This window comes from Phyllobates terribilis, unplaced genomic scaffold, assembly GCF_046119375.1.
Source record: "Phyllobates terribilis strain yellow unplaced genomic scaffold, ASM4611937v1 Scaffold_10__3_contigs__length_209671492, whole genome shotgun sequence".
Lineage (NCBI taxonomy): Eukaryota > Metazoa > Chordata > Amphibia > Anura > Dendrobatidae > Phyllobates > Phyllobates terribilis.
In genome coordinates, this window is record NW_027362770.1 from 165,836,384 (window position 1) to 165,864,363 (window position 27,980).

General features: G+C 40.6%; 1 protein-coding gene across 4 annotated transcripts in view; it reads right to left on the reverse strand.

Annotated features, from left to right (window-relative positions):
- Positions 1-27,980, reverse strand: part of WNT7B (Wnt family member 7B) — a 313,390-nt gene that overhangs the window by 153,250 nt on the left and 132,160 nt on the right. The window contains exon 1 of one of the 4 annotated variants that reach the window (XM_073650071.1): positions 6,445-6,770. The exons of the other annotated variants lie outside the window; for them this stretch is intronic. Within the exon in view, the coding sequence (XP_073506172.1) occupies positions 6,445-6,527 (83 nt within the window). The 5' untranslated portion in view covers positions 6,528-6,770. Of the gene's footprint in view, positions 1-6,444; positions 6,771-27,980 lie in introns of those variants that run through there. 4 annotated transcript variants of the gene reach the window in all.

Below are 27,980 nucleotides of genomic sequence, written 5' to 3' on the forward strand. Positions count from 1 at the left end.
CCTGGTGGCCTTCCTAATGGTCTTCGATGACCCCAACCCTGGAGTCCCTGCTGAAGCTGCACCTGCTCCCGCGGATCCACCACGGTACTACGGGGATCCAAAACAATGCCGTGCATTTGTGTGGCAATGCTTGCTGCAGTTCCGGTTCTATGCTAATGCTTATTCTTCTGATCGGGTTAAGGTGGGATTTATAATGTCCAACCTAGCGGGTGATGCCTTGGAATGGATCAACCCCCTATGGGAAGCACAGGATCCTATCGTTCTTGACCTACAGGCCTTCCTGGTGGCCTTCCTTTTGGCTTTCGATGATCCTAACCCTGAAACCCCTGCTGAAGCTTCACTTCCCTGTATCCCGGAGCAGCCCCGACGGGTAATGTGCATAGGTAGCGCACAAGTTCTCCTGCCCGAAAAGACTGTTGCTTGCCCTGAATCCACTCAGGATGACTACACTCTCCGGAATACTGCTCCCAACCTCAAGAGGCAGTCCAGACGTGCTAGACGCAGAGGCAAGCCGTCACGCCAGGGTCTGTCCTCCCTGAGACCTCCTGACCCCAACCTTGAAGTCCCTACTGAAGCTTCATCTTCCTGTATCCCGGAGAAGCCCCAGCGGGTGATGTGCGTGGGTGGTGCACCAGTTCTCCAGCCAGAAGAGACTGCTACCCATCCAGAGTCCACACAGGAGAGCTTCCTGCACCTGGCATCAGATTCTACACCCACTTTAACCAGTGTGCATGTCCAAGGATGCTCCGAAGCTGTGTTTACCTCCGAGTCTGTACACCTCTACTACCTGGCGGAGGACCCCTTGTTGCCTCCTGAATCCTCCGGGATACCACTCGATGACAATTGGAGAGAGACTTCCCTACACCCGGTACCCGATACTTCGTCCGCTCAGTCCTGTGGGCCTGACAATGGGTGCCTCAAAGTGGTAGTTACTCCCGAGTCTCTACACCCCTCTGACCAGGCGGAGGACCTCCAGTTGTCTCCTGAACCCTTCGGGGTGCTACCTGATTGCGAATGGACTGAGACTCTCCTTTACTCGGTACCTGATACCTCGCCCGCTTCTTCCAGTGAGTCTGACCTTATGTACTCCGAAGCAGAGGTTACCCTCGAGTCTCGGTATCCCTCCAAACTGGCGGAGGACCCCCAGTTGTTTCCTGAATCCTCCGGGGTACCACCACATAACAAAGAGGCAGTGTCTTCTCTACACCTTGTACCTGATACTTTGCCCAATTCATCCTGTGAGCTTGACAAGATGTACCCCGAAGCAGAGGCTACCCCCGAGTCTCTGCACCCCTCCAACCCGGCAGAGGACCTCCAGTTGTCTCCTGAACTTTTTGGGGTGCTGCCTAAAAATAAATGTAGAGAGACTTTTTTGTGTGCTGTTTCTGGTATTTCACCCGTTTCATCTGTTGCTGAAGATGGCTGGATGGGAAGCCGCATCCTAGCCATCCAGATTATGAGACCAGTTTTGTCTCCTCCTGTGGACAATAGAAGTAATCTCCTTGAAGAGAGGGATTGGCCCCCAAATTCCCTGCGGAAGATCCTTGCAGGCCTGAAGAAGAGGGGGCGTAAGGGGGGGGGGTACTGTAGCATACCTGGCGGCGTTCTTGCATGGTGTTCCATCTCTCATCATGCAAGATCGCAAACTTCATCTCCCGCCCAGCTTCCTGGTCTGGCTTCTTTCCTTGTTCTCTGCTCTGCTCCACTTTGGCTGCATAGGGCGACGCCCGCTGAACTTCCTGTTTCATGTACCTGCTGCGGACACGCCCCTGTTGCACCTTCAGCCTATTGCTGTCCATCTTTGGGTATTTATACCACCTTCTTCCTCAAGATGGCGCCTGAGCATTGTTTCTTGTCAGTTGGCTTTTTGTCTCTGACATGCCAGGTCCTATCCTGTTTTCCTGCCTGTTTTCCAGTTCTGTGTCTGAACTGTGGTCTGTTCTTGTGAACACGCTTCTTGCCTGTTCTTTCGCCTTCTAGGGGCCGTATTCCTAGATCTGCCTGTCTGTGCCTTGCGGTATCTGTTCCCGTCTGAACAGAGTCCTGTTTGTGTCCCTGCCTTGCGGTATCTGTTCCCGTCTGAACAGAGTCCTGTTTGTGTTCCTGCCTTGCGGTATCTGTTCCCGTCTGAACAGAGTCCTGTTTGTGTTCCTGCCTTGCTGTCTCTATTCCCGTTCCTCTGTTCCCTGTTGTCTGTGCCTCGTTTCTACTTTAACCTTGTCTCCCTTTTCCCTCTATGTCTGTTTTCTGCGTCTTTCTGCAGAGTCTGAACCCGCTCCTAAATTCCTTCTCGTCGTCTCTGTACCTCTGTTGTGAATTTAGTGTACGCTCGCTACTTCTATGTAAGTACTGTGCGTGCTTCTGGTTCTGCCTTTCCTTCTCCGTCTGTTCTTTGTGAACAGAGTCCTATCCCCTTGCCTGGTTTACCGCTCTGCGGTGTCCGCTCTGCTCCTGCTTAGCTTGCCGCTCTTGCGGTTTCTGCTCTGCTCCTGCCTTGTTTACCGCTCTGCGGTGTCCGCTCTGCTCCTGCTTAGCTTGCCGCTCTTGCGGTTTCTGCTCTGCTCCTGCCTTGTTTACCGCTCTGCGGTGTCCGCTCTGCTCCTGCTTAGCTTGCCGCTCTTGCGGTTTCTACTCTGCTCCTGCCTTGTTTACCGCTCTGCGGTGTCCGCTCTGCTCCTGCTTAGCTTGCCGCTCTTGCGGTTTCTGCTCTGCTCCTGCCTTGTTTACCGCTCTGCGGTGTCCGCTCTGCTCCTGCTTAGCTTGCCGCTCTTGCGGTTTCTGCTCTGCTCCTGCCTTGTTTACCGCTCTGCGGTGTCCGCTCTGCTCCTGCTTAGCTTGCCGCTCTTGCGGTTTCTGCTCTGCTCCTGCCTTGTTTACCGCTCTGCGGTGTCCGCTCTGCTCCTGCTTAGCTTGCCGCTCTTGCGGTTTTCACTCTGCTCTTGCCTTGCTTGCCGCTCCTGCGGTTTCTGCTCTGCTCTTATCTTGCTTACTGCTTCTGCGGTTTCCGCCCTGCCCTGCTTCTGCCCGCTGCTCCGGCAGTCCTGTCCTGCCCTGCTTGTGCTCGCTGCTCCTGCAGCCCCGTCCTGCTCTGTTCTTGCCCACCGCTTCGGGCGTTCCCTCTCTGCTGTGGTTGTCTACCGCATCTGCGGTTCTGTGACCCAGTCTGTACTGGGTCTTAACCTCTCTGTGCTCCAGCCCGTCCTTTCGGCCAGTACCTCCCTGCCTGCATACTCGCCTGTATCCACCCATCTGCATACCTGCCGTGTTTGCTTACATCCACCAGTCTGTGCCAGCCTAACCTGCCTGTTCCAGTAATCCCAGTGTGGGTCAACCCCCGTGTCCGGAGTTTGACCTGGAGTAGCACCTGGTCCCTCTGCCCGGTTTCTCCCTGGTGCACTGGCGTCGTACGCCGTCGTGCCACCTTGGTCGGATCGGCCAGATACTTAGTCACGCCCCTCCAGGCACTCTCCGGTCCATGGTCCAGTGGAACCACAACACCCGCACACGCCAGTCAGTCCGGGCGTGTGCATAACAGATAATATATAATAGATAGATAATAGATAGATAATAGATAGATAATAGATAGATAATGGTTAGATAATAGATGATCGATAATATATAGATAATAGATAGAGAATAGATAATAGATAGATGATAGATAATAGATAATAGATAGATAATAGATAGATGATAGATAATAGATAGATAATAGATAGATAATAGATAATGGTTAGATAATAGATGATCGATAATATATAGATAATAGATAGAGAATAGATAATAGATAGATGATAGATAATAGATAATAGATAGATAATAGATAGATGATAGATAATAGATAGATAATAGATAGATAATAGATAGATAATAGATCGATGATAGATAGATAATAGATAGATATATAGATGATAGATAGATAATAGATAGATAATATATAGCTAATAGATAATAGATAGATAATAGATAGATAGATCGATGATAGATAGATAGATAATAGATAGATAATAGATAGATAATAGATAGATGATAGATAATACATAGATGATAGATAACAGATATATAATAGATAGATGATAGATAATAGATGATAGATAATAGATAGATAATGGATAATAGATAGATAATAGATAGATGATAGATAATAGATGATAGATAATAGATGATAGATAGATAATAGATAGATGATAGATAATAGATAGATAATAGATAGATGATAGATAATAGATAGATAATAGATAGATGATAGATAATAGATGATAGATAATAGATAGATGATAGATGATAGATAATAGATGATAGATAATAGATAGATGATAGATAATAGATAGATAATAGATAGATGATAGATAATAGATAGATAATAGATAGATAATAGATAATAGATGATAGATAATAGATGATAGATAATAGATAGATAATAGATAGATAATAGATAATAGATGATAGATAATAGATGATAGATAATAGATAGATGATAGATAATAGATGATAGATAATAGATAGATAATAGATAGATAATATATAGATAATAGATAGATGATAGATAATAGATAGATAATAGATAGATAGATAATAGATAGATAATAGATAGATAGATAATAGATAGATAATATATAATAGATAGATAATAGATAGATAGATAGATAATAGATATATGATAGATAATAGATGATAGATAGATAATAGATAGATGATAGATAGATAATAGATAGATAATAGATGGATAATAGATGAAACTCAAATGTTCACACACGTTTATGTTTTGTAGAAACCCTATAATTCTATAGAACACATAGATCTAAATCCAAATAAAATAAAAAAAATTATATAGGAAATAAATATTCATCTGTAGATCTCATTCTTGCCCTCCGGCATTGTTCTCACGCATCACAAATGTTCTGCTCCAAAATATATCCAGCCATCACATAATGCAATAATTATCATCGATAAAAAGCAAATAAATCATTACAGCTGTAAATTATAAGCAAAAGTGGGAAGAGAGTACAGGCGGCTGCAGCACCCGGCGCTGATCACCCGCAATGTCTGCATTCACCCCACTATCAGCAGTTATCAACCAGATCAGGCCAAATAATGGCAAGCCGATTACTCCACAACACAGTATATAGGAAAAAACATATACAACTAGCACTCGAAAGAAAAAAAACACCCACAGAAAATATTAACTTTTAGAATAAAAAAAAATCCATAAATAAAGAAATAATAATTAATAAATCCATAAATAATGAATAAATAATAACTAAATACATCAAATAAGAAATATATTCCATAAATAATTGAAATAAAAATAAACAAAAATGGCAGTAAAATTTTAAAAAATCTATTAATAATTAATTATATTATTAATAATATTCCACGTCGCAATAAATTGGAAAAAAACACATAAAACTAAACAAATTATAAAAAAAAGAAAATATTAACAGCTTAAAAAATCCATAAATAATGAATAAATAAATGCATACATAAATAATAAAATAATAAATAAATTCATAAAAATCCATAAATAAATAATTATTAAACACAAATTTAATAAATGCATATATAAAATAAAAATAATCCATAAATAAATATATAAATAATAAATAAAATAAGTACATAAAATACCCCCAAAAATCCATAAATTATGAATAATAAATAATAATAAATAAATAAAATAAGTAAATAAAATACCCCCAAAAATCCATAAATAAATAATTATTAAACACATGTTTAATAAATAATAAATACATACGTAAAATAAAAATAATCTATAAATTATAAATAATAATAATAAATAAAATAAGAACATAAAATACCCCAAAAATCCATAAATAAATAAAAATAAAAATAAACAACAATGTCAGTAAAATAAAAAAATGCAAGAAAGATAAATGCTTAAAGTAAATTATTTAAATAGGGTAATAAATAAAATATTAATAAATAAAATGTAATAAAATCTAATCTATTTCATCACTTACAATAAGCTATAATTGAGAGAAATAATTCCAATAAAGCTACGTCGCACATTAAATACCGTAAAGCCATTCTAATCAATCAATAAACAGCACAGATTAAATAAAACGGAGTAAATAATGATCAATAATTCTCGTCTAAATAAAAATAAAATTTGGATTAAAAAAAATAACTAAAAATTATTTAAATAATAAATTATAAAATAAATTGTTTTAAATAATTATAAAAAATAATTCATGATTTAACTATTTAAAAAAAAAAAAAAACAAACAAACGCATAAACAAAAAATAAAAAATAAATACAAGTGCACATTATTGGGGAACTTTGTCTACTTTTTGCGACTTTTTGCCATGAATGACAGCGCCCCCTTCTGTTTCATTCTATAATCTGAATGCACCTGCCACTTTAAGAAATTAAAAAAAAAAAAAATTTAAAAAAAACAAAAAAAAAAAACACATATAATAATGACTTACAGGTAACTGCCACTTGTAAGGATGAGGAATATCTGGGGGTAATGAAGTGAGAGTAATACACTGCGAGATGTGAGCAGAATCATGACTGTTGTCCTCTCCTTGATAATTCCTGGTAAGGACCCCCCAAATCCCCTCCCCAGACGTGTTAATAATGAGGTCCGGTCCTGTCGGCTCAGCCTGCGGGGTTTGGGTTAAGCTGCTGGGACTTTGTCATGTCTCAGTGGTTGCGGAGTTTTACAGACTGGGATCCGTGTGATGATGGGTTAGAGGCTTTGGATGGCAGAGAGCGAGGACCTCTCTTGTCTCCCTCTGGCTTTCATCAGCCTGTGCGCTGCCATTGGGCATGGAGACTGCAGTCCGCCTACTTGTTTTTTAGAAAAAGGGAAAAAAAAAAAAAGGAGGTGTGCGGGGGGTAATGACAATGGGGGACAGAGATCCAGCTCCTATAATCAGTGCCTGGGATGCTGCTGCAGGAGGAAAGGAGGCGACGGGGGTCTTCCAGCTACTTTTCCAATTTTTTTCATCCCAGCTGTCCCGGGCACTGCGCTTGGACCGTGGACAAGTGGAGCACAGTGAAGCCAGGACACCTTGCCAGGCTTGTATGAAGCCGGATTAAAGTCTTACCAGCTGTCCGCAGTCACAATTTAAAAAATAAATAAATAAAGGGTTAAAATTGCCAATTTTGGGCTATTTCATTTTTTTTTTTTTTTGCATAGGGGATGGAATTAATCAGCTTTTTTATTATTACATTTTATTATATTTATGGGGTTTTTTTTGTAATTTTTTTTCATTTTTCTTTATATAGATGGCGCCAGCTGAAAATCACACAGGACTCACAATTTAATTTTATTACTATATTTTTTAATTATTCATTTTTGTATTTCTTTCTTTTTTTTTTTTGGCAGAGCAATTAATCTACTTTTTATTATACATTTTTATTACTAGGCTAGATGGTGGCCTGATTCTAACGCATCGGGTATTCTAGAATATGTATGCGGCCGACCGGGCGCAATCAGCAGAGCGGTGTTTAAATGGGTTGTGTACTACTTTAAATTAACCCCCCAATGTATCCCCCCCCGGGGCCCCTAATGAATTTTGTCATTACGTCATGTTGTCAATACTGCTTGTGACAACATCGCTGACGACGCACAGCCAGCACGTAATTCTCCCGCCTGCAGCCGGATCTTGCTTCCGTTTACATCACGACTATTTGCGGCTGCAGCCGGGGGTCTCCTGTTCCGCGCACCACAGTGAATGAAACGTGACAGAAGTACATCACACTCTGACTGACCGTGTTTAGTAAACATGACTGAACTATGTCGCACTGTGACTGACAAAATAGCTGATTGGTCGCGGGCTGCGGCCGCAACCAATCAGCAGAGCGGTGTTTAAATTTGCCGCCAATATCGCTGATTGGTCGCGGCCGGCAGCTGCGACCAATCAGCGAACCGTGTTAATGAGGACGGGGAGTGGCGCTGCCTGTGCGGGTACTTCCGCTGCGAGCAGCCGGGAGATGACCGGTTATCTCCTGGCTGCGTCGCCGCTGATTTCCCGACGGTGGCCTGCGTGTTTATAATCCGGCGCCAATTCGCGGCCGGGCTGCGGCAGTCGCTGATTGGTCGCGGCTGGCTGGCCGCGACCAATCAGCAGAGCGGTGTTTAAATTTGGCGCCAATATCGTTGATTGGTCGCGGCCGGCGGCTGCGATCAATCAGCGAACCGTGTTAGTGAGGACTGGGGAGTGGCGCTGCCTGTGCGGGTACTTCCGCTGTGAGCAGCCGGGAGATGAACGGCTAGCGCCGGTCATCTCCCGGCTGCATCGCCGCTGACATCCATGCGGCTACCATCGGGAGATCAGCGGCTAGGGCCGCTGATCTCCCAACGGCAAGTATAAAGGGAGGACCGGGGAGAGAGGCCGCCGGTCGGGGTACTTCTGCTGCGAGCAGCTGGGAGCTAGCACTGCTCATCTCCCGGCTGCGTCGCCACTGATCTCCCGACAGTGGCCTGCGTGTTTAAAATCCGGCGCCAATTTGGCTGCGGCAGTCGCTGATTGGTCGCGGCCGGCTGGGAGCGCGACCAATCAGAGAAGCGCGGTTTTAAATTTCGCGCCAATATCGGTGATTGGTCGCTGGCGTGACCAATCAGCAGAGCGATTTTTAAATTTGGCGCCAATATCGCTGATTGGTCGCGGCTGGCGGCTGCAACCAATCAGCGAATCGTATTAGTGAGGACAGGGGAGCGGCGTTGCCTGTGCGGGTACTTCCACTGCGAGCAGCCGGGAGATGACCGGCTGCTCGCAGCAGAAGTATCCCGACCAGCGGCGCCGCTCCCCGGTCCTCCATTCACACTTGCCGTCGGGAGATCAGCGGCCCTAGCCGCTGATCTCCCGACGGTAGCCGCATGGAGGTCAGCGGCGCCACCGGTCGGGGTATTTCTGCTGCGAGCAGCCGGGAGATGACCGGCTAGCGCGGCAGATGAGCTGCTAACGGCCGCCATCTTTTTCTGAAATTCCGCGTCGCTGATTGGCCGCGGCCGTACCAATCAGCGACACGGGATTTCCTGGACAGAAGGACAGACAGACGGGATAAGACGATTATATATACTAGATGTTTTAATTAATTTTTTTAATCTTTTTTTTTTATATAGATTGCGCTATAAAACCGCTAGCTGGAATCATACAGGACTCACAATTTAATTTTTATTACTATATTTTTTAATTATTAATTTTTGGGATTTTTTTCTATATAGATGGTGCTATAAAACACCTGGCTGGCATCACAATTTATGAAATAAAGAGTTAAAATTGACCATTATGGGCTAACTAGGGTGAAATAAATTTCATTTTTTTTTTTGCATAGGTGGCGCAATTAATCTACTTTTTTATTATGAATTTTTATTACTAGATGTTTTAATTATTTTTTAAATCTTTTTTATATAGATGGCGCTATAAAACAGAAATCATACAGGACTCAGAATTTAATGTTGTTATATTTCTTAATTATTAATTTTTTGGATTTTTTTCTATATAGATGGCGCTATAAAACACCTGGCTGGGAATCGCAATTTATGAAATAAAGAGTTAAAATTGACCATTATAATGCCCCGTCTCATGCTGCACATAACACATCTGCATCTCTGGCTGCTGTGGGCATAAAAGGGGACAAACTTATGGTGTGGCCCCCATGCTCCCCTGACCTCAACCCCATTGAGAACCTCTGGAGCATCATCAAAAGGAGTGTCTATGATGGCGGGAGGCAGTTCACATCTAAGCAACAGCTCTGGGAGGGTATTCTGTCCTCATGCAAAACAATTGAAGCAGAAACCATCCAAAACCTGACAAATTCAATGGACGAGAGAGTTCAGAAGCTCCTTTCGAACAAGGGGTCCTATGTGCAAATGTAACATCACCTAGAATAAAGTTTTGAGTTGAAAACTGTTTGATTTCAGTTTGTAATAACCTGCTAATGCTTATAATTTCAAAAATGACCATTTTTTTGTTCTTTATTAAAATGAAAAGGTTGAAAACTCTGCTGTGCATAATAATTTGGAACATGCATTTTGAGTGCAGTTTGAGTTTTTTATTTTTTTTAAAAATATACTGTTATCATAGGCAGTTTGTACAAAAACCTTTCAATTGTACTCTAATAGTTATTTGACTGTAAAATTACCATGACTGCAATTCATATAGGTAATTTGGGAAAATCTGAGAAAATATTATTTGCATAATAATTTGGAACACAGTGTAGATGGAGCTATAAAACACCTGGCTGGCATCACAATTTATGAAATAAAGAGTTATAATTGTCCATTATGGGCTAACTAGGCTGAAATTAATTACATTTTTTTTGCTAGGTAGAGCAATTGATCTACTTTTTTTTGTATTTTTATTGTTGTATTTTTTAATTATTTTTTAGAAATATTTATTAAAATAAAATTATTATTTTTAATACTATATATATATTTTTTATTTTATATAGGTGGCGCTATAAATCACCCGTCTAGTAAACAAGCAGAAATCACAATTTAAAAAAAAAAAAAAAAAAGGTTAAAATTGCCCATCATGCATAGGTGATTTATTATTCTTCTATTATTAGTTTTTATTACTGTGTTTTTGAATTATTATTTTTTTTTATCTTTTTTTATATAGATGGCGCTATAATACACCTAGCTGGGAATCACAATTTATTAAAATAAAGGGTTAAAATTGTCCATTATGGGCTAACTAGGCTGAATTTTTTTTTTTTTTTTTTGCATAGGGTGGAGCAATTGATCTAGTTTTTTTATTATTATTTTTATTGTTATATTTTTTAATTATTATTTTTTTAGATAAATGCCGCTATAAACCAGATCGAGGAACAAGCAGCAGTCACAATTTCAAAAATAAAGGGTAAATATTGCCCATCACCCCCTATGGTGAAATTAATTGTTTTTTTCCTGTTTTTGCATTGAATTGATGAACTATTTTTATTATTATATTTTTAAATTATTTTTTTTATATATTTTTTTTCTATAGATGCCGCTATAAACCAGCTGGCTGGGAAACCAGCAACAGCGGTAGTGACAATTTCTAAAACAATGGGTGAAAATTGACTATCATGGGCTATACATTGGGAAATTAATTTCTTTTTTTTTTTGCATAGGTGGCGCAATTGATCTACTTTATTTTTATTATTCATCTTTATTGTTATATTTTTGAATTTCCGTAGTCATTTTTTGGATCTTTTTTTTATATAGATGGTGCTATAAATCACCTTGCAGGAAATCACAATTTAAAAAAAATTAAAGGGTTAAAACTGACCATCATAGGCTAATTAGGGTGAAATTATTATTATTATATTTATTTTGCATAGGTGGCGCAATTAATCTATTTTCTTTATTATTATTTTTATCACTATATTTTTTTAATTATTATTTTTTTTGTATCTTTTTTTCTATAGATGGCGCTATAAACAAGCAGAAGCCATTTAAAAAAAATAAAGGTTAAAATTGCCCATCATGGGCTGCCTAGGGTGAATTTTTTTTATTTTATTTTTATTTCCCTAGGTGGCGCAAGTGATCTACTTTTTTACTATGGATTTTAATTTTTTAATTATTAATTTATTAATTATTATTCAAGCTAAAATTTGGAGGTTGTGGCACCTTTGATAATTCAAGTATATTGAGAAGTTGTTTTTCTATTTTAAACACAAAACTAAACTGAACCTAAAATCATAAAATCTGAGTGTGAATGAATTCAAAGCCTTGAGTTAGATTCTCGAAATTAAAAGGGACTGTCCACTTTGGACAATTCCTTTAAGTTAGAGGGGTTTCTTGGTATTAAGCTAATCATAGAGTGTACTGATGCTGGGACTCCCAGCGATCATTTAGAATTCTGGCTGTAAGTGTTTAATTCCCCAGCAGCGACCCCAGAGGAGAAGTGAAGAATTACATTGAGTCCTCCAGAGAGAGCGAGAGATGCTCATTTTAGTGTTCTATTGAAAAGACTGCACCGATACACTGAAACGAGTAGGGGGTGTACAGTGATGTCTCAGGATGGAGGGGAGACATGCCATCGTCCCACTACATGAATGGCGGCCGGCGCTGTACACACAGGACAGGTATACAGACACAGATGTGTATTAGCCAAGAACGATCTGAAAGGTTAATCCACTTGTGCAAGAGAACAAGCAATGCGAGGAATGACAAATATTAAAGCACTTGAAACACCTCGCCTGGGATGGAGATCCTGTGACTTCATCGCTTCTCTTCTGACATTAAGTAATATCACTTCACGGGTTATATTTAACCCCATGAGAACCAAGAGCGGAAAATACTACAGGCAGGGGAGGAAAGAGTAGATAATAGATAATAGATAGATAATAGATCGATAGATAATAGATAGATAGATAATAGAGAGATAATAGATAGATAGATAATAGATAGATGATAGATAATAGATGATAGATAATAGATAATAGATAGATAATAGATAATAGATAGATAATAGATAGATAGATGATAGATAATAGATAGATGATAGATAGATGATAGATAATAGATAGATAATAGATAGATGATAGATAGATAATAGATAGATGATAGATAGATAATAGATGATAGATAACAGATAATAGAGAGATAATAGATAGATAATAGATAGATAATAGATAATAGATAGATAATAGATAGATGATAGATAATAGATAGATAATAGATAGATGATAGATAGATAATAGATAGATAGATGATAGATAATAGATAATAGAGAGAAAATAGATAATAGAGAGATAATAGATAGATAATAGATAGATGATAGATAGATGATAGATAGATAATAGATAGATAATAGATAGATAATAGGTAGATAATAGATAATAGATAGATAATAGATGATAGATAATAGATAGATAATAGATAGATAATAGATAGATAGATAATAGATAGATAATAGGTAGATAATAGATAATAGATAGATAATAGATGATAGATAATAGATAATAAATAGATAATAGATAGCTAGATAATAGATAGATAGATAATAGATAGATAATAGATGATAGATAATAGATAGATAATAGATGATAGATAGTAGATAGATAATAGATAGAAGATAGATAGATGATAGATAATAGATAGATAATAGATGATAGATAATAGATGATAGATAATAGATAGATGATAGATAATAGATGATAGATAGATGATAGATAATAGATATATAATAGATAGATGATAGATAATAGATAGATAATAGATAGATGATAGATAGATGATAGATAATAGATAGATAATAGATAGATGATAGATAGATGATAGATAATAGATAGATAATAGATGATAGATAATAGATGATAGATAATAGATAGATGATAGATAATAGATGATAGATAGATGATAGATAATAGATATATAATAGATAGATGATAGATAATAGATAGATAATAGATAGATGATAGATAGATGATAGATAATAGATAGATAATAGATAGATGATAGATAGATGATAGATAATAGATAGATAATAGATAGATAATAGATGATAGATAATTAGATAGATGATAGATAATAGATACATAATAGATAGATGATAGATAATAGATAGATAATAGATAGATGATGGATAGATGATAGATAATAGATAGATAATAGATAGATGATAGATAATAGATAGATAATAGATAGATGATAGATAATAGATAGATAATAGATAGATAATAGATAATAGATAGATAATAGATAATGGATATAGTAGATAGATGGATATGAGCGGTGCGGGGCCCCTGTTGGTGATTTGGGGCTGATGATGGAGCAGTGCACACAATCCCTCTTATTACGCTCTCTTGCGCTCGCTCCCCTCCTTATTCCGGACACTTTCTCACATCTGGATGATTCTACATCTACAATAGATTGATCTCATCACAGTGATGGAAGAAGCCGCCATGCTGCTCCCAATCACCCGCACACTGAGTGCTGCGCCCCTGCTATCACTGTGATACGCGTGGATATAGCCGCACATTACATGAGCGCACAGCACAGGGCAGGAATGTAAGCATCAGCGCCATCTATAGGCCACAGTGGGTACTGCGTGCACAATGTGACATTCCAATGATTTGATTGTATATACGGAGTCCCTGGCAACCAATCAGATTCCTACTGTAATGTTATATGATGCAGGATATAGAAGGTGTGACTTGGAGGTAGACTATGGGCTATACAGCTCATACCACCATATAGTGAGGATAATGCAGCTAGCAAGTTGGCCAGTCAGTGATGAAGTGACCACAGTGTATGGGAAGGTGCCAGCTACTGCTAATAGTACACAAGCCGCATATAGTGGTGCCACATACTACCCACATACTGATGATACACTGCCTAGTATCTAACATTATTATATACCGTAGCCTCTAATATAATATTATATATGGCAGCCTCCAATATGGTATTATATAGAGCAGCCTCTAATACATTACTATATACAACAGCCTCTAATAATACATATACATATATATACACATATGTACAGTGGCATCCAAAAGTTTTGAGACTGACATAAATTTTGTTTTCCACATGGCCATGCCCCAGTCCCTACCTGACTTCTCCCAAAATCCACCCATTTCGGTGCAGCTTATTTAAACTGGCATGAAAACTCCAAAAGTCTCAAAATTTTTACACAACTTTCGGTCAATTGCTCAAAAATTTTGCGACTTTTCAATGTCACTTTTGTGACTCTTTCAAAGTTTTTTGGCGTATAAGTTTTGATGAATCGGCCTCAGAGTCGTCTTTTGTTAATTATGGCCACCACCAAGAAATCACAAGAAGTCATTACTTTATATTATCAAGGCTTTACAGGCAAGTACATTGCTTTGTATGAAAACAGCTTTACAGGCAAGGACATTGCTGCTTGTAAGATTGCTCCTAAATCAACCATTTATCCAATCATTAAGAATTTCTAAGACAGAGATTCATTTGCTATGAAGAAGGCTTTGGGATGCCCCAAAAATTCCAGGAGGTGCTAGGACCATCTCCTAATAAGGTTTTAACTACTTGATAGGTTCACCATCAGTGCATAGCTTGTTCAGGAATGGCAGCAGGCAGGTGTGCGTGCATCTGGACACACAGCGAGGAGAAGGGTTTTGAAGGTTGGCCTGATGTCAAGAAGGGCAGCAAAGAAGTCACTGTTCTGCAAGAAAAACATTAAGGGTGGACTGACGTTCTCAGAATTACAGGGATTGGACTGCAGAGGACAAAGGTAAAGTTACTTTCTCTGATGAAGACCCCTTCAGACTGTTTGGTACATCTGGAATAAATGATTGTCCGGAGAAGATGTGGTGAGTGCTACCATGAGTCCTGTGTCTGCCAACAGTAAAGCCTCCTGAGACCACTCATGTCTGGGGGCTTCTCATCCATAATTTTGCCTAAGAACATCACCATGAATGAAGAATGAGATCTAATCCTCCCCCAAGACCAACTTCTCCCAACGTTCCAAGGGCAATATGGTGATGACAATGCTTTTTCCACCACGATGGAGACTATGTCACAAGGAAAAAGTCCTAACTAAGTGGCTCAGTGAAGAAAACATTAAGAATTTGGGTCCATGGCCGGAAAACTCCACAGATCTCAGTCCCATTGGGAACCTGTGGTCAATTCTCAAAAAGCGACAAAACAAAACAGAGAAATTGTGATAAACCCCAAGCACTGATGAGACAAGAACAGGCGGCCATCAGTCCGGATTAACCCCAGAAGCCGATGTCCAGCTGCCGGGGCAAAGGGCAGAAGTCTGGAGAAATAAGGGTCAACGCTACAACTATTGAGTCTTTCCATAAACTTGATCTATTTATCAATAAAAGTTTAAAAACTCCTGAAAAGTTTATAATTGTACTCCAGTAACTGTAGAAACATCCGACTAAAAGATGGAAAAACGCTGAAGTGGCAAAGTGTGAAAACCAAACTTTGTGTCAGTCTCCAAACTGTACATTGGTCTCTAAGACACAAAATACAACAGCCTCTAATACATTATTCTACATCTAGAGACCTCTAATATATCATTATATAGCATATTACATACATCAGCCTCCAATACATTATTCTACATCTAGAGACCTCTAATATATCATTATATAGCATATTACATACATCAGCCTCCAATACATTATTACATAGAGCAGCCGCTATTATATTATCACATACTATAGCCTCTAACAGGCAATTATATTTACAGCAGCCTCCAATATATTATTATACAAAAAGCCTCTAATACACCATAATATGGTATATACCAGCATCTATTACATTATAACATACAGCAGCCTCACAATATTATATACAGCAAACTCCATTATATTATCATATACAGCAGCCTCCAATACATTATTATATATAATAGCCTCTAATATGTTATTATATACAGCAGCCTCTAATATATTATTATATACTCGAGCCTCTAATATATTATTATATACAGCAGCCTCTAATATATTATTATATACAGCAGCCTCTAATATATTATGTACAGCAGCCTCTAATATATTATTATATACTCCAGCCTCTAATATATTATTGTATACAGCAGCCTCTAATATATTATTATATACTCCAGCCTCTAATATATTATTATATACAGCAGCCTCTAATATATTATTATATACAGCAGCCTCTAATATATTATGTACAGCAGCCTCTAATATATTATTATATACTCCAGCCTCTAATATATTATTATATACAGCAGCCTCTAATATATTATTACATACTCCAGCCTCTAATATATTATTATATACTCCAGCCTCTAATATATTATTGTATACAGCAGCCTCTAATATATTATTATATACTCCAGCATCTAATATATTATTATATACAGCAGCCTCTAATATATTATTATGTACAGCAGCTTCTAATATATTATTATATACTACAGCCTCTAATATATTATTATATACAGCAGTCTCTAATATATTATATACTCCAGCCTCTAATATATTATTATATACAGCAGTCTCTAATATATTATTATATACTCCAGCCTCTAATATATTATTATATACAGCAGTCTCTAATATATTATATACTCCAACCTCTAATATATTATTATATACAACAGCCTCTAATATATTATTATATACAGCAGTCTCTAATATATTATTATATACAGCAGTCTCTAATATATTATATACTCCAGCCTCTAATATATTATTATGTACATCAGCCTCTAATATATTATTATATACTCCAGCCTCTAATATATTATTATATACAGCAGCCTCTAATATATTATTATATACAGCAGCCTCTAATATATTATTATATACAGCAGCCTCTAATATATTATTATATACAGCAGCTTCTAATATATTATTATATACTACAGCCTCTAATATATTATTATGTACATCAGCCTCTAATATATTATTATATATTCCAGCCTCTAATATATTATTATATACAGCAGCCTCTAATATATTATTATATACAGCAGCCTCTAATATATTATTATATACTCCAGCCTCTAATATATTATTATATACAGCAGCCTCTAATATATTATTATATACTCCAGCCTCTAATATATTATTATATACAGCAGCCTCCAATGTATTATTAAATATATAATCACTAGTACATTATAATTTACCTCAGCCTCTAATACATTATTATATGTTTATTATTAAGCAGCCTCTAAGGCTGTAATATATCATTATATATAGCACAGCCTCTAGTAGAAGATCAATGTAATCAATATATTAGTGCAGCAGAGCAGCGTTTGTCAAGTGTTTAGCAATAATCATTGTATTATTCCAAACAGGTTTTGTCTGTGTATTTACATAGGACTGCAGATCAACCTGCTACATTCTTAGTCATGATGTCCAAAATAACAACATGAAGAGGTAAATGCCATAGTCAGCTCTGCTACATCGGTGGATGACACATGCTGGGATATCATCAGTCTCATCATGTAAGAAGTCATCTGTTCAGGTGAATCACCCATTATGGATGCAGCAGAGCTGAGTGTGCAATCTGGGGACAAGTGTGACTGGTGACATTACATAGGACTGCAGATGAGGGATAGATGGAGAGATAGATAGATGATAGATAATAGATAGATAGATAATAGATAGATGATAGATAATAGATGATAGATAGATGATAGATAATAGATAGATAATAGATAGATAATAGATAGATAGATAATAGATAGATGATAGATAGATAATAGATGATAGATAGATAATAGATAGATGATAGATAGATAATAGATAGATAGATAATAGATAGATGATAGATAGATAATAGATAGATGATAGATAATAGATAGATAATAGATGATAGATAGATAATAGATAGATAATAGATAGATGATAGATAGATGATAGATAGATGATAGATAATAGATAGAGGGATAGATAGATAATAGATAGATAGATAATAGATGATAGATAGATAATAGATAGATGATAGATAGATGATAGATAGATGATAGATAATAGATAGAGGGATAGATAGATAATAGATAGATAGATAATAGATAGATGATAGATAGATAATAGATGATAGATAGATAATAGATAGATGATAGATAGATAATAGATAGATGATAGATAGATAATAGATAGATGATAGATAGATGATAGATAATAGATAGATGATAGATAGATAATAGATAGAGGGATAGATATCACCTGTATTTCTCATTCCTACTCCTCTGTGACCTCGGCCGTTGTCCCATTGTTCCGCCTGTGTAAATCCAGACCGTACAGTATAAACATCCAGCAGTGAGTATATGGCCGGGATTCTGTACATTTATGCAGAGGAAAGAAATAAAGCAGATTCCGCACTATTGGTTTTACTGCCTGCTATGAGTGCTACTAGTGACAGCCGGGGGCACATTACAGGGCTACTATGTACTGTGTGATATATCATATTATATGGTATCATCCTATAATATTCTCTCTCTCTATATGTACAGTCTAGGCCGAAAGTGTTGCCACCTTGAACTTGTTCCAGAAAATGAAGTATTTCTCCCAGAAAATTATTGCAATTACACATGTTTTGTTATAGACGTGTTTATTTCCTTTGTGTGAATTGGAACAACACAAAAAAATAGAACAAAAGGCAAATTGGACATAATTTCACACAAAATGGTTCGGATAGAATTGCTGGCATCTTTACAAAATTGTGGGTAAAGAATTTTGTTTCCAGCATGTGATGCTCGTTCAAACTCACCTGTGGCAAGGGACAGGTGTGGGCAATATGGAAATCGCACCTGAAACCAGATAAAAAGGGGAGTAGTTGACTCAGTCTTTGCATTGTGTGTCTGTGTGTGCCACACTAAGCATGGGGAACAGAAAGAGGAGAAGAGAACTGTCTGAGGACTTGAGAACCAACATTCTTGAACAATATCCACACTTTCAAGGTTACAAGTCCATCTCCAGAGATCTTTATGTTCCTTTGTCCATGGTGCAAAATATAATCAAGAAGTTTACAACCCATGACACTGTAGATAATCTTCCTGGATGGGGACGACAGAGAAAAATTGATGAAAGGTTGCAACACAGGATAGTCCGGATGGTGGATAAGCAGCCCCATTCAAGTTCCAAAACATTTCTAGCTGTCCTGCAGGTTCAGGATGCAGTGCCAGTGCGAAATATCCATTTGAATGAAATGAAACGCTATGGCAGGACACCCAGGAGGACCCCACTGCTGACAGAGAGACATTAAAAAGCTAGACTGCAGTGTGCCAAAATGTATGTGAATAAGCCAAAATCCTTCTGGACAGATGAGACTGAGATAGAGCTTTTTGGTAAAGCAACTCATTCTATTGTTTTATTGTTTACCAAAAACAGAATGAAGCCAATAAAGAAAAGAACACAGTACCTACAGTCAAATATGGTGGAGGTTCAAAGATGTTCTAGGGTTGTTGTGCTGCCTCTGGCACTGGGTACCTTGACTGCGTGCAAAGTATCATGAAATCTGAAGATTACCAAAGGATTTTGGGTCGCAATGTAGTGCCCAGTATTAGAAAGCTGGGTTTGCGTCCTAGCTCATGGGTCTTCCAGCAGGACAATGACCCCAAACATACTTCAAGAAGCCCCCAGAAGTGGATGGAAACAAAACACTGGAGAATTCTGAAGTGGCAGCAACGAGTCCGGATCTAAATCCTAATGATCACCTGTGGAGAGATCTTGTAATTGCTTTTGGGAGAAGACGCCTTCAGATATGAGAGACCCGAAGCAGTCTGCAAAAGAAGAGTCCAAGATTCCAGGTGAGAGGTGTAAGAAGCTGATGGTTATAGGAAGCGACTGATGCAGTTATTTATTCCAAAGGGTGTGCAACCAAATATTAAGTGAAGGGTGGCAACAATTTTGTAAACAATTTCAAGGGTGCCAACACTTTCGGCCATGACTGTATGTATGTATTAATGTATTTTTTTTTACATATTTAGATTTATATGGATTCAAAGACTATCAAATATTCTGAATTATATTCTAGATTACTGGTAGTGGAAAAGAAAACAAAATCGGCTCCTATGGATTTCATTTATTATTAAAATCTGAAAAAATCTGCTCTGCTTTTATCTTCTGTGGAATTACAGTAAATTGCAGTTTTATGCCTATGCTCCGCTGGAAGCAAATAGTGAATTTTACAGACTTCTGGATATTCTGGGAATTTTACGGAATGTCACAATAAAAGAGTAATATGGTGTATGAATCTATTACTTAACTATGTAATATGTATCATTTATCTATTATCTATCCATAGATTTATCTATCTATCCATATATTTATCTATTTATCTATCTAACTTATGTCTCTATATATCACATCTACTTACTGTATAATAATACATCTTTCTACACATCTATTATATGTATATTTATCCCATTATGTATCTGTCCATCTATTTATCTATCATTTCATCTATTTATCATCTATCTCTGCGTATATGTAATCTTGCCATGGTGTAGGACCTATGACATGAAACTGTCTTCCACAACCTCACCCTTTTAGCACAGTTTGGCTGTTCCTCACCTAGTTTTAAGCCTCCTCATCTAGTTTTAAGCCTCCCACACAGCGGTTTCTGTTTCAGTTAATGACTGTGTTTCCAGCTGCATATAATGATCAATATCACCTGTTTTGGTGATTCTATGTAGGTAGGAGGAGCTAGAGGCAAACACAGACATTTCAGGGAGGAGCTAGAGGCAGACACAGACATTCTAGGGAGGAGCTAGAAGCAGACACAGACATTTCAGGGAGGAGCTAGAGGCAGACACAGACATTCTAGGGAGGAGCTAGAGGCGAACACACATTCTAGGGAGGAGCTGGAGGCAGACACAAATATTCTAGGGAGGAGCTGGAGGCGGATACAGACATTCTAGGGAGGAGCTAGAGGCAGACACAGACATTCTAGGGAGGAGCTAGAGGCAGGCACAGACATTTTAGGGAGGAGCTAGAGGTCGACACAGACATTCTAGGGAGGAGCTGGAGGCAGACACAGGTATTTAGGGAGGAGCTAGAGGTCGACACAGACATTCTAGGGAGGAGCTAGAGGCAGACACAGACATTCTAGGAAGGAGCTAGAGGTGGATACAGACATTCTAGGGAGGAGCTGGAGGTGGATACAGACATTCTAGGGAGGAGCTGGAGGTGGACACAGACATTCTAGGGAGGAGCTAGAGGCAGAGACAGACATTTTAAGGAGGAGCTAGAGGTCGACACACATTCCAGGGAGGAGCTAGAGGCCGACAGACACTCTAGGAAGGAGCTAGAGGCAGACACAGACATTCTAGGGAGGAGCTGGAGGCAGACACAGACATTCTAGGGAGGAGCTAGAAGCCGACACAGACATTCCAGGGAGGAGCTAGAGGCCGACAGACACTCTAGGAAGGAGCTAGAAGCAGACACAGACCTTCTAGGGAGGAGCTAGAGGCAGACACAGACATTCTAGGGAGGAGCTAGAAGCCGACACAGACATTCCAGGGAGGAGCTAGAGGCAGACACAGACATTCTAGGGAGGAGCTAGAGGCAGACACAGACCTTCTAGGGAGGAGCTAGAGGCAGACACAGACATTCTAGGGAGGAGCTAGAGGCAGACACAGACATTCTAGGGAGGAGCTAGAAGCAGACACAGACCTTCTAGGGAGGAGCTAGAAGCAGACACAGACATTCTAGGGAGGAGCTAGAAGCAGACACAGACATTCCAGGGAGGAGCTAGAGGCAGACACAGACATTCCAGGGAGGAGCTAGAGGCAGACACAGACATTCTAGGGAGGAGCTAGAGGCAGGGACAGACATTCTAGGGAGAAGCTAGAGGCTGACATAGACATTCTAGGGAGGAGCAAAAGGCAGACACAGACATTCTAGGGAGGAGCTGGGGGCAGACACAGACATTCTAGGGAGGAGCTGGAGGCAGACAGACATTCTAGGGAGGAGCTGGAGGCAGATACAGACATTCTAGGGAGGAGCTGGAGGCAGACACAGACATTCTAGGGAGGAGCTAGAGGCAGACAAAAACATTCTAGGGAGGAGCTAGAGGCAGACACAGACATTCTAAGGAGGAGCTAGAGGCGGATACAGACATTCTATGTAGGAGCTGGAGGTGGACACAGACATGCTAGGGAGGAGCTGGAGGCGGACGCTGACATTCAAGGGAGGAGCTAGAGGCAGACACAGACATTTTAAGGAGGAGCTAGAGGCAGGCACAGGCATTTTAGGGAGGAGCTAGAGGTCGACACACATTCCAGGGAGGAGCTAGAGGCCGACAGACATTCTAGGAAGGAGCTAGAGGCAGACACAGACATTCTAGGGAGGAGCTAGAAGTAGACGCAGACCTTCTAGGGAGGAGCTAGAAGCAGACACAGACATTCTATGGAGGAGCTAGAAGAAGACACAGACATTCCAGGGAGGAGCTAGAGGCAGACACAGACATTCTAGGGAGGAGCTAGAGGCAGGGACAGACATTCTAGGGAGAAGCTAGAGGCAGACACAGACATTCTAGGGAGGAGCTAAAGGCAGACACAGATATTCTAAGGAGGAGCTAGAGGCGGATACAGACATTCTAGGTAGGAGCTGGAGGAGGACACAGACATTCTTGGGAGGAGCTGGAGGAGGACACAGACATTCTAGGGAGGAGCTAGAGGCAGACACAGACATTTTAAGGAGGAGCTAGAGGCAGGCACAGACATTTTAGGGAGGAGCTAGAGGTCGACACATTCCAGGGAGGAGCTAGAGGCCGACAGACATTCTAGGAAGGAGCTAGAGGCAGACACAGACATTCTAGGGAGGAGCTAAAAGCAGACACAGACCTCCTAGGGAGGAGCTAGAAGCAGACACGGATATTCTAGGGAGGAGCTAGAAGCAGACACAGACATTCCAGGGAGGAGCTAGAGGCAGGGACAGACATTCTAGGGAGGAGCTAGAGGCAGACACAGACATTCCAGGGAGGAGCTAGAGGCAGACACAGACATTCTAGGGAGGAGCTAGAAGCAGACACAGACATTCCAGGGAGGAGCTAGAGGCAGACACAGACATTCTAGGGAGGAGCTAGAAGCAGACACAGACATTCCAGGGAGGAGCTAGAGGCAGACACAGGCATTCTAGGGAGGAGCTAGAGGCAGGGACAGACATTCTAGGGAGGAGCTACAGGTCAACACAGACATTCTAGGGAGGAGCTGGAGGCAGACAGACATTCTAGGGAGGAGCTAGAGGCAGATTCAGACATTCTAGGGAGGAGCTAGAGGCAGACACAGACATTCTAGGGAGGAGCTAGAGGCAGGCACAGACATTTAGGGAGGAGCTGGAGGCAGACACAGACATTCTAGGGAGGAGCTAGAGGCAGGCACAGACATTTAGGGAGGAGCTAGAGGTCGACACAGACATTCTAGGGAGGAGCTGGAGGCAGACAGACATTCTAGGGAGGAGCTAGAGGCAGATACAGACATTCTAAGGAGGAGCTAGAGGTGGATACAGACATTCTAGGGAGGAGCTGGAGGCGGAATCAGACATTCTAGGGAGGAGCTAGAGGCAGAGACAGACATTTTAAGGAGGAGCTAGAGGCAGACACAGACATTCTAGGGAGGAGCTAGAGGCAGACACACACATTCTAGGGAGGAGCTGGAGACAGACACAGACATTCTAGGGAGGAGCTGGAGCCGACACACATTCTAGGGAGGAGCTAGAGGCAGGCAGACATTCTAGGGAGGAGCTAGTGGCAGACACAGACATTCAAAGGAGGAGTTGGAGACCGACACAGACATTCTGTGGAGGAGCTGGAAGCAGACACAGACATTCTAGGGAGAAGCTAGAGGCAGACACAGACATTCTGTGGAGTAGCTGGAGGCAGGCACAGAGATTTTAGGGAGGAGCTGGAGGCAGACATTTTAAGGAGGAGCTAGAGGCAGACACAGACATTCTAGGGAGGAGCTAGAGGCAGACACAGACATTCTAGGGAGGAGCTGGAGGCAGACACAGACATTCTAGGGAGGAGCTGGAGGCAGGCACAGACATTTTAGGGAGGAGCTGGAGCCGACACACATTCTAGGGAGGAGCTAGAGGCAGACACAGACATTCTAGGGAGGAGCTAGTGGCAGACACAGACATTTTAAGGAGGAGCTAGAGGCAGGCACAGACATTTTAGGGAGGAGCTAGAGGTCGACACATTCCAGGGAGGAGCTAGAGGCCGACAGACATTCTAGGAAGGAGCTAGAGGCAGACACAGACATTCTAGGGAGGAGCTAAAAGCAGACACAGACCTCCTAGGGAGGAGCTAGAAGCAGACACGGATATTCTAGGGAGGAGCTAGAAGCAGACACAGACATTCCAGGGAGGAGCTAGAGGCAGGGACAGACATTCTAGGGAGGAGCTAGAGGCAGACACAGACATTCCAGGGAGGAGCTAGAGGCAGACACAGACATTCTAGGGAGGAGCTAGAAGCAGACACAGACATTCCAGGGAGGAGCTAGAGGCAGACACAGACATTCTAGGGAGGAGCTAGAAGCAGACACAGACATTCCAGGGAGGAGCTAGAGGCAGACACAGGCATTCTAGGGAGGAGCTAGAGGCAGGGACAGACATTCTAGGGAGGAGCTACAGGTCAACACAGACATTCTAGGGAGGAGCTGGAGGCAGACAGACATTCTAGGGAGGAGCTAGAGGCAGATTCAGACATTCTAGGGAGGAGCTAGAGGCAGACACAGACATTCTAGGGAGGAGCTAGAGGCAGGCACAGACATTTAGGGAGGAGCTGGAGGCAGACACAGACATTCTAGGGAGGAGCTAGAGGCAGGCACAGACATTTAGGGAGGAGCTAGAGGTCGACACAGACATTCTAGGGAGGAGCTGGAGGCAGACAGACATTCTAGGGAGGAGCTAGAGGCAGATACAGACATTCTAAGGAGGAGCTAGAGGTGGATACAGACATTCTAGGGAGGAGCTGGAGGCGGAATCAGACATTCTAGGGAGGAGCTAGAGGCAGAGACAGACATTTTAAGGAGGAGCTAGAGGCAGACACAGACATTCTAGGGAGGAGCTAGAGGCAGACACACACATTCTAGGGAGGAGCTGGAGACAGACACAGACATTCTAGGGAGGAGCTGGAGCCGACACACATTCTAGGGAGGAGCTAGAGGCAGGCAGACATTCTAGGGAGGAGCTAGTGGCAGACACAGACATTCTAAGGAGGAGTTGGAGACCGACACAGACATTCTGTGGAGGAGCTGGAAGCAGACACAGACATTCTAGGGAGAAGCTAGAGGCAGACACAGACATTCTGTGGAGTAGCTGGAGGCAGGCACAGAGATTTTAGGGAGGAGCTGGAGGCAGAGACAGACATTTTAAGGAGGAGCTAGAGGCAGACACAGACATTCTAGGGAGGAGCTAGAGGCAGACACAGACATTCTAGGGAGGAGCTGGAGGCAGACACAGACATTCTAGGGAGGAGCTGGAGGCAGGCACAGACATTTTAGGGAGGAGCTGGAGCCGACACACATTCTAGGGAGGAGCTAGAGGCAGACACAGACATTCTAGGGAGGAGCTAGTGGCAGACACAGACATTCTAAGGAGGAGTTGGAGACCGACACAGACATTCTGTGGAGGAGCTGGAAGCAGACACAGACATTCTAGGGAGAAGCTAGAGGCAGACACAGACATTCTGTGGAGTAGCTGGAGGCAGGCACAGAGATTTTAGGGAGGAGCTGGAGGCAGAGACAGACATTTTAAGGAGGAGCTAGAGGCAGACACAGACATTGTAGGGAGGAGCTAGAGGCAGACACAGACATTCTAGGGAGGAGCTAGAGGCAGACACAGACATTCTAGGGAGGAGCTAGAGGCAGACACATACATTCTAAGGAGGAGTTGGAGACAGACACAGACGTTCTGTGGAGGAGCTGGAGGCAGACACAGACATTCTAGGGAGGAGCTGGAAGCAGGCACAAACATTTTAGGGAGGAGCTAGAGACAGACAGACATTCTGCTGCAAGTTCTTCTGAAACTACAGTTACAGTTCTCCATAGAACTTTATAAGCATCAACTGTCATCCCCTATCTCAGTATCAGGAAAATATGTCTTTAGACAGATTTTACCAGTGAAATGAAAATTTTGAGTGGAAGTTCAGTCCAGGAAGAGAAAGAAGCAGATTTCTCTGATAAGATATATTATAAATTTGCTTATTCTCATGTGTACTCTTGATTTATTAAATAAAAATGATACATCCTACACATTCAACTATAAGGCTGCATCCACACATTCATTGTACTTGTCTATATATGGATTCTAATTAACAGGGAAATAAAAAAGGAAATGTGTGAATGCCGCCTAAGCATCAGTCCTATGAGCCTGTCCTCCAATAGGTGGCGCTACAGAGCATCCAGGTGACAGGCTCTGCAGACTGCCATTATCTATCTGCTGCTTACATCTCCAATGTCCACCTGACACAGATGCAATGCAACAGCTCAGCCTCAATTTTAATCATAAAAATAGCCACGAGGCAGATTTCGCTCGTTCTTTGGGCTTTTTTTTTCCTTGTAGTGTTTGCAACAAAACAGGTAAAGACTCAGCTACAACTCAGGAATGTGGAAAATCAACTCAGCCTTCTACACACGGCATATTAATAAGGCACCAAGGAAGGAAACTTGGCAAAAAAAGAGAGGCAGAAAGAAATACATACTGTGGAGCGCACAATCATTGTGATCAGGTATCAGGGTGGCCCAGAATGGAGTATACCTGCAGCCCAGGTGGCTATCTCCAAAGAAACTTAAAGAGAATTTCCATACATATCCTGTTTTGTCTGAAACAGAGCACCAAATCTTCTGCATAGTAATAAAGCTAAATAATAAAACTCTGGCTCACCACTAGAGGGAGCTTATGAGCTGACTGCATACTGGTTATTCATAAAACTCAATGTTAACACAGTATGCAGTAGGATTCTGAGCTCCCTCTAGTGGTGGCTGCAGGCAGTCAGAATTTTATTAACTATCTGTATGTAAATGCTATTGACTAATATGATCAGCTTCACCTAAAAGCAAATTGCTATCCTTTAAGAGGCTTATAATAGGTTCAACAGGATTTGATTTGTACAATCTCCTACACAGACTTAGAGCAAAATAATAAAACTCTGGCTCACCACTAGAGGGAGCTTATGAGCTGACTACATACTGGCTATACATAGAACTCAATGGTGAGACAGTATGCAGAATGCTCCTGAGCTCCCTCTAGTGGTGAGCCAGAGGTTTAATATTTAACGCTAACTCTGCAGAAAATTTTGAGCTCTGTATCTGTAAAAAACAAACCCTGTTGGACATATTATAATCATTTGTAAAGGTAGAAATTTGCTTTTTGGGTGAAGCTGACACATATTAGTCAATCGTACGACTAACCATTTACTTTTACGTGCAGGTAGTTAATTAAATTCTGTCTGCCTGAAGCCACCTCTAGAGGGAGCTTATGAGTTGACTGCATACTGGATATACATAGAACCTAATGATAACACAGTGTGCAGTCAGTTTCTTAGCTCCCTCTAGTGGTGAGCCAGAATTTTATTATTTAGCTCTACGACTGTGCAGGAGATTTG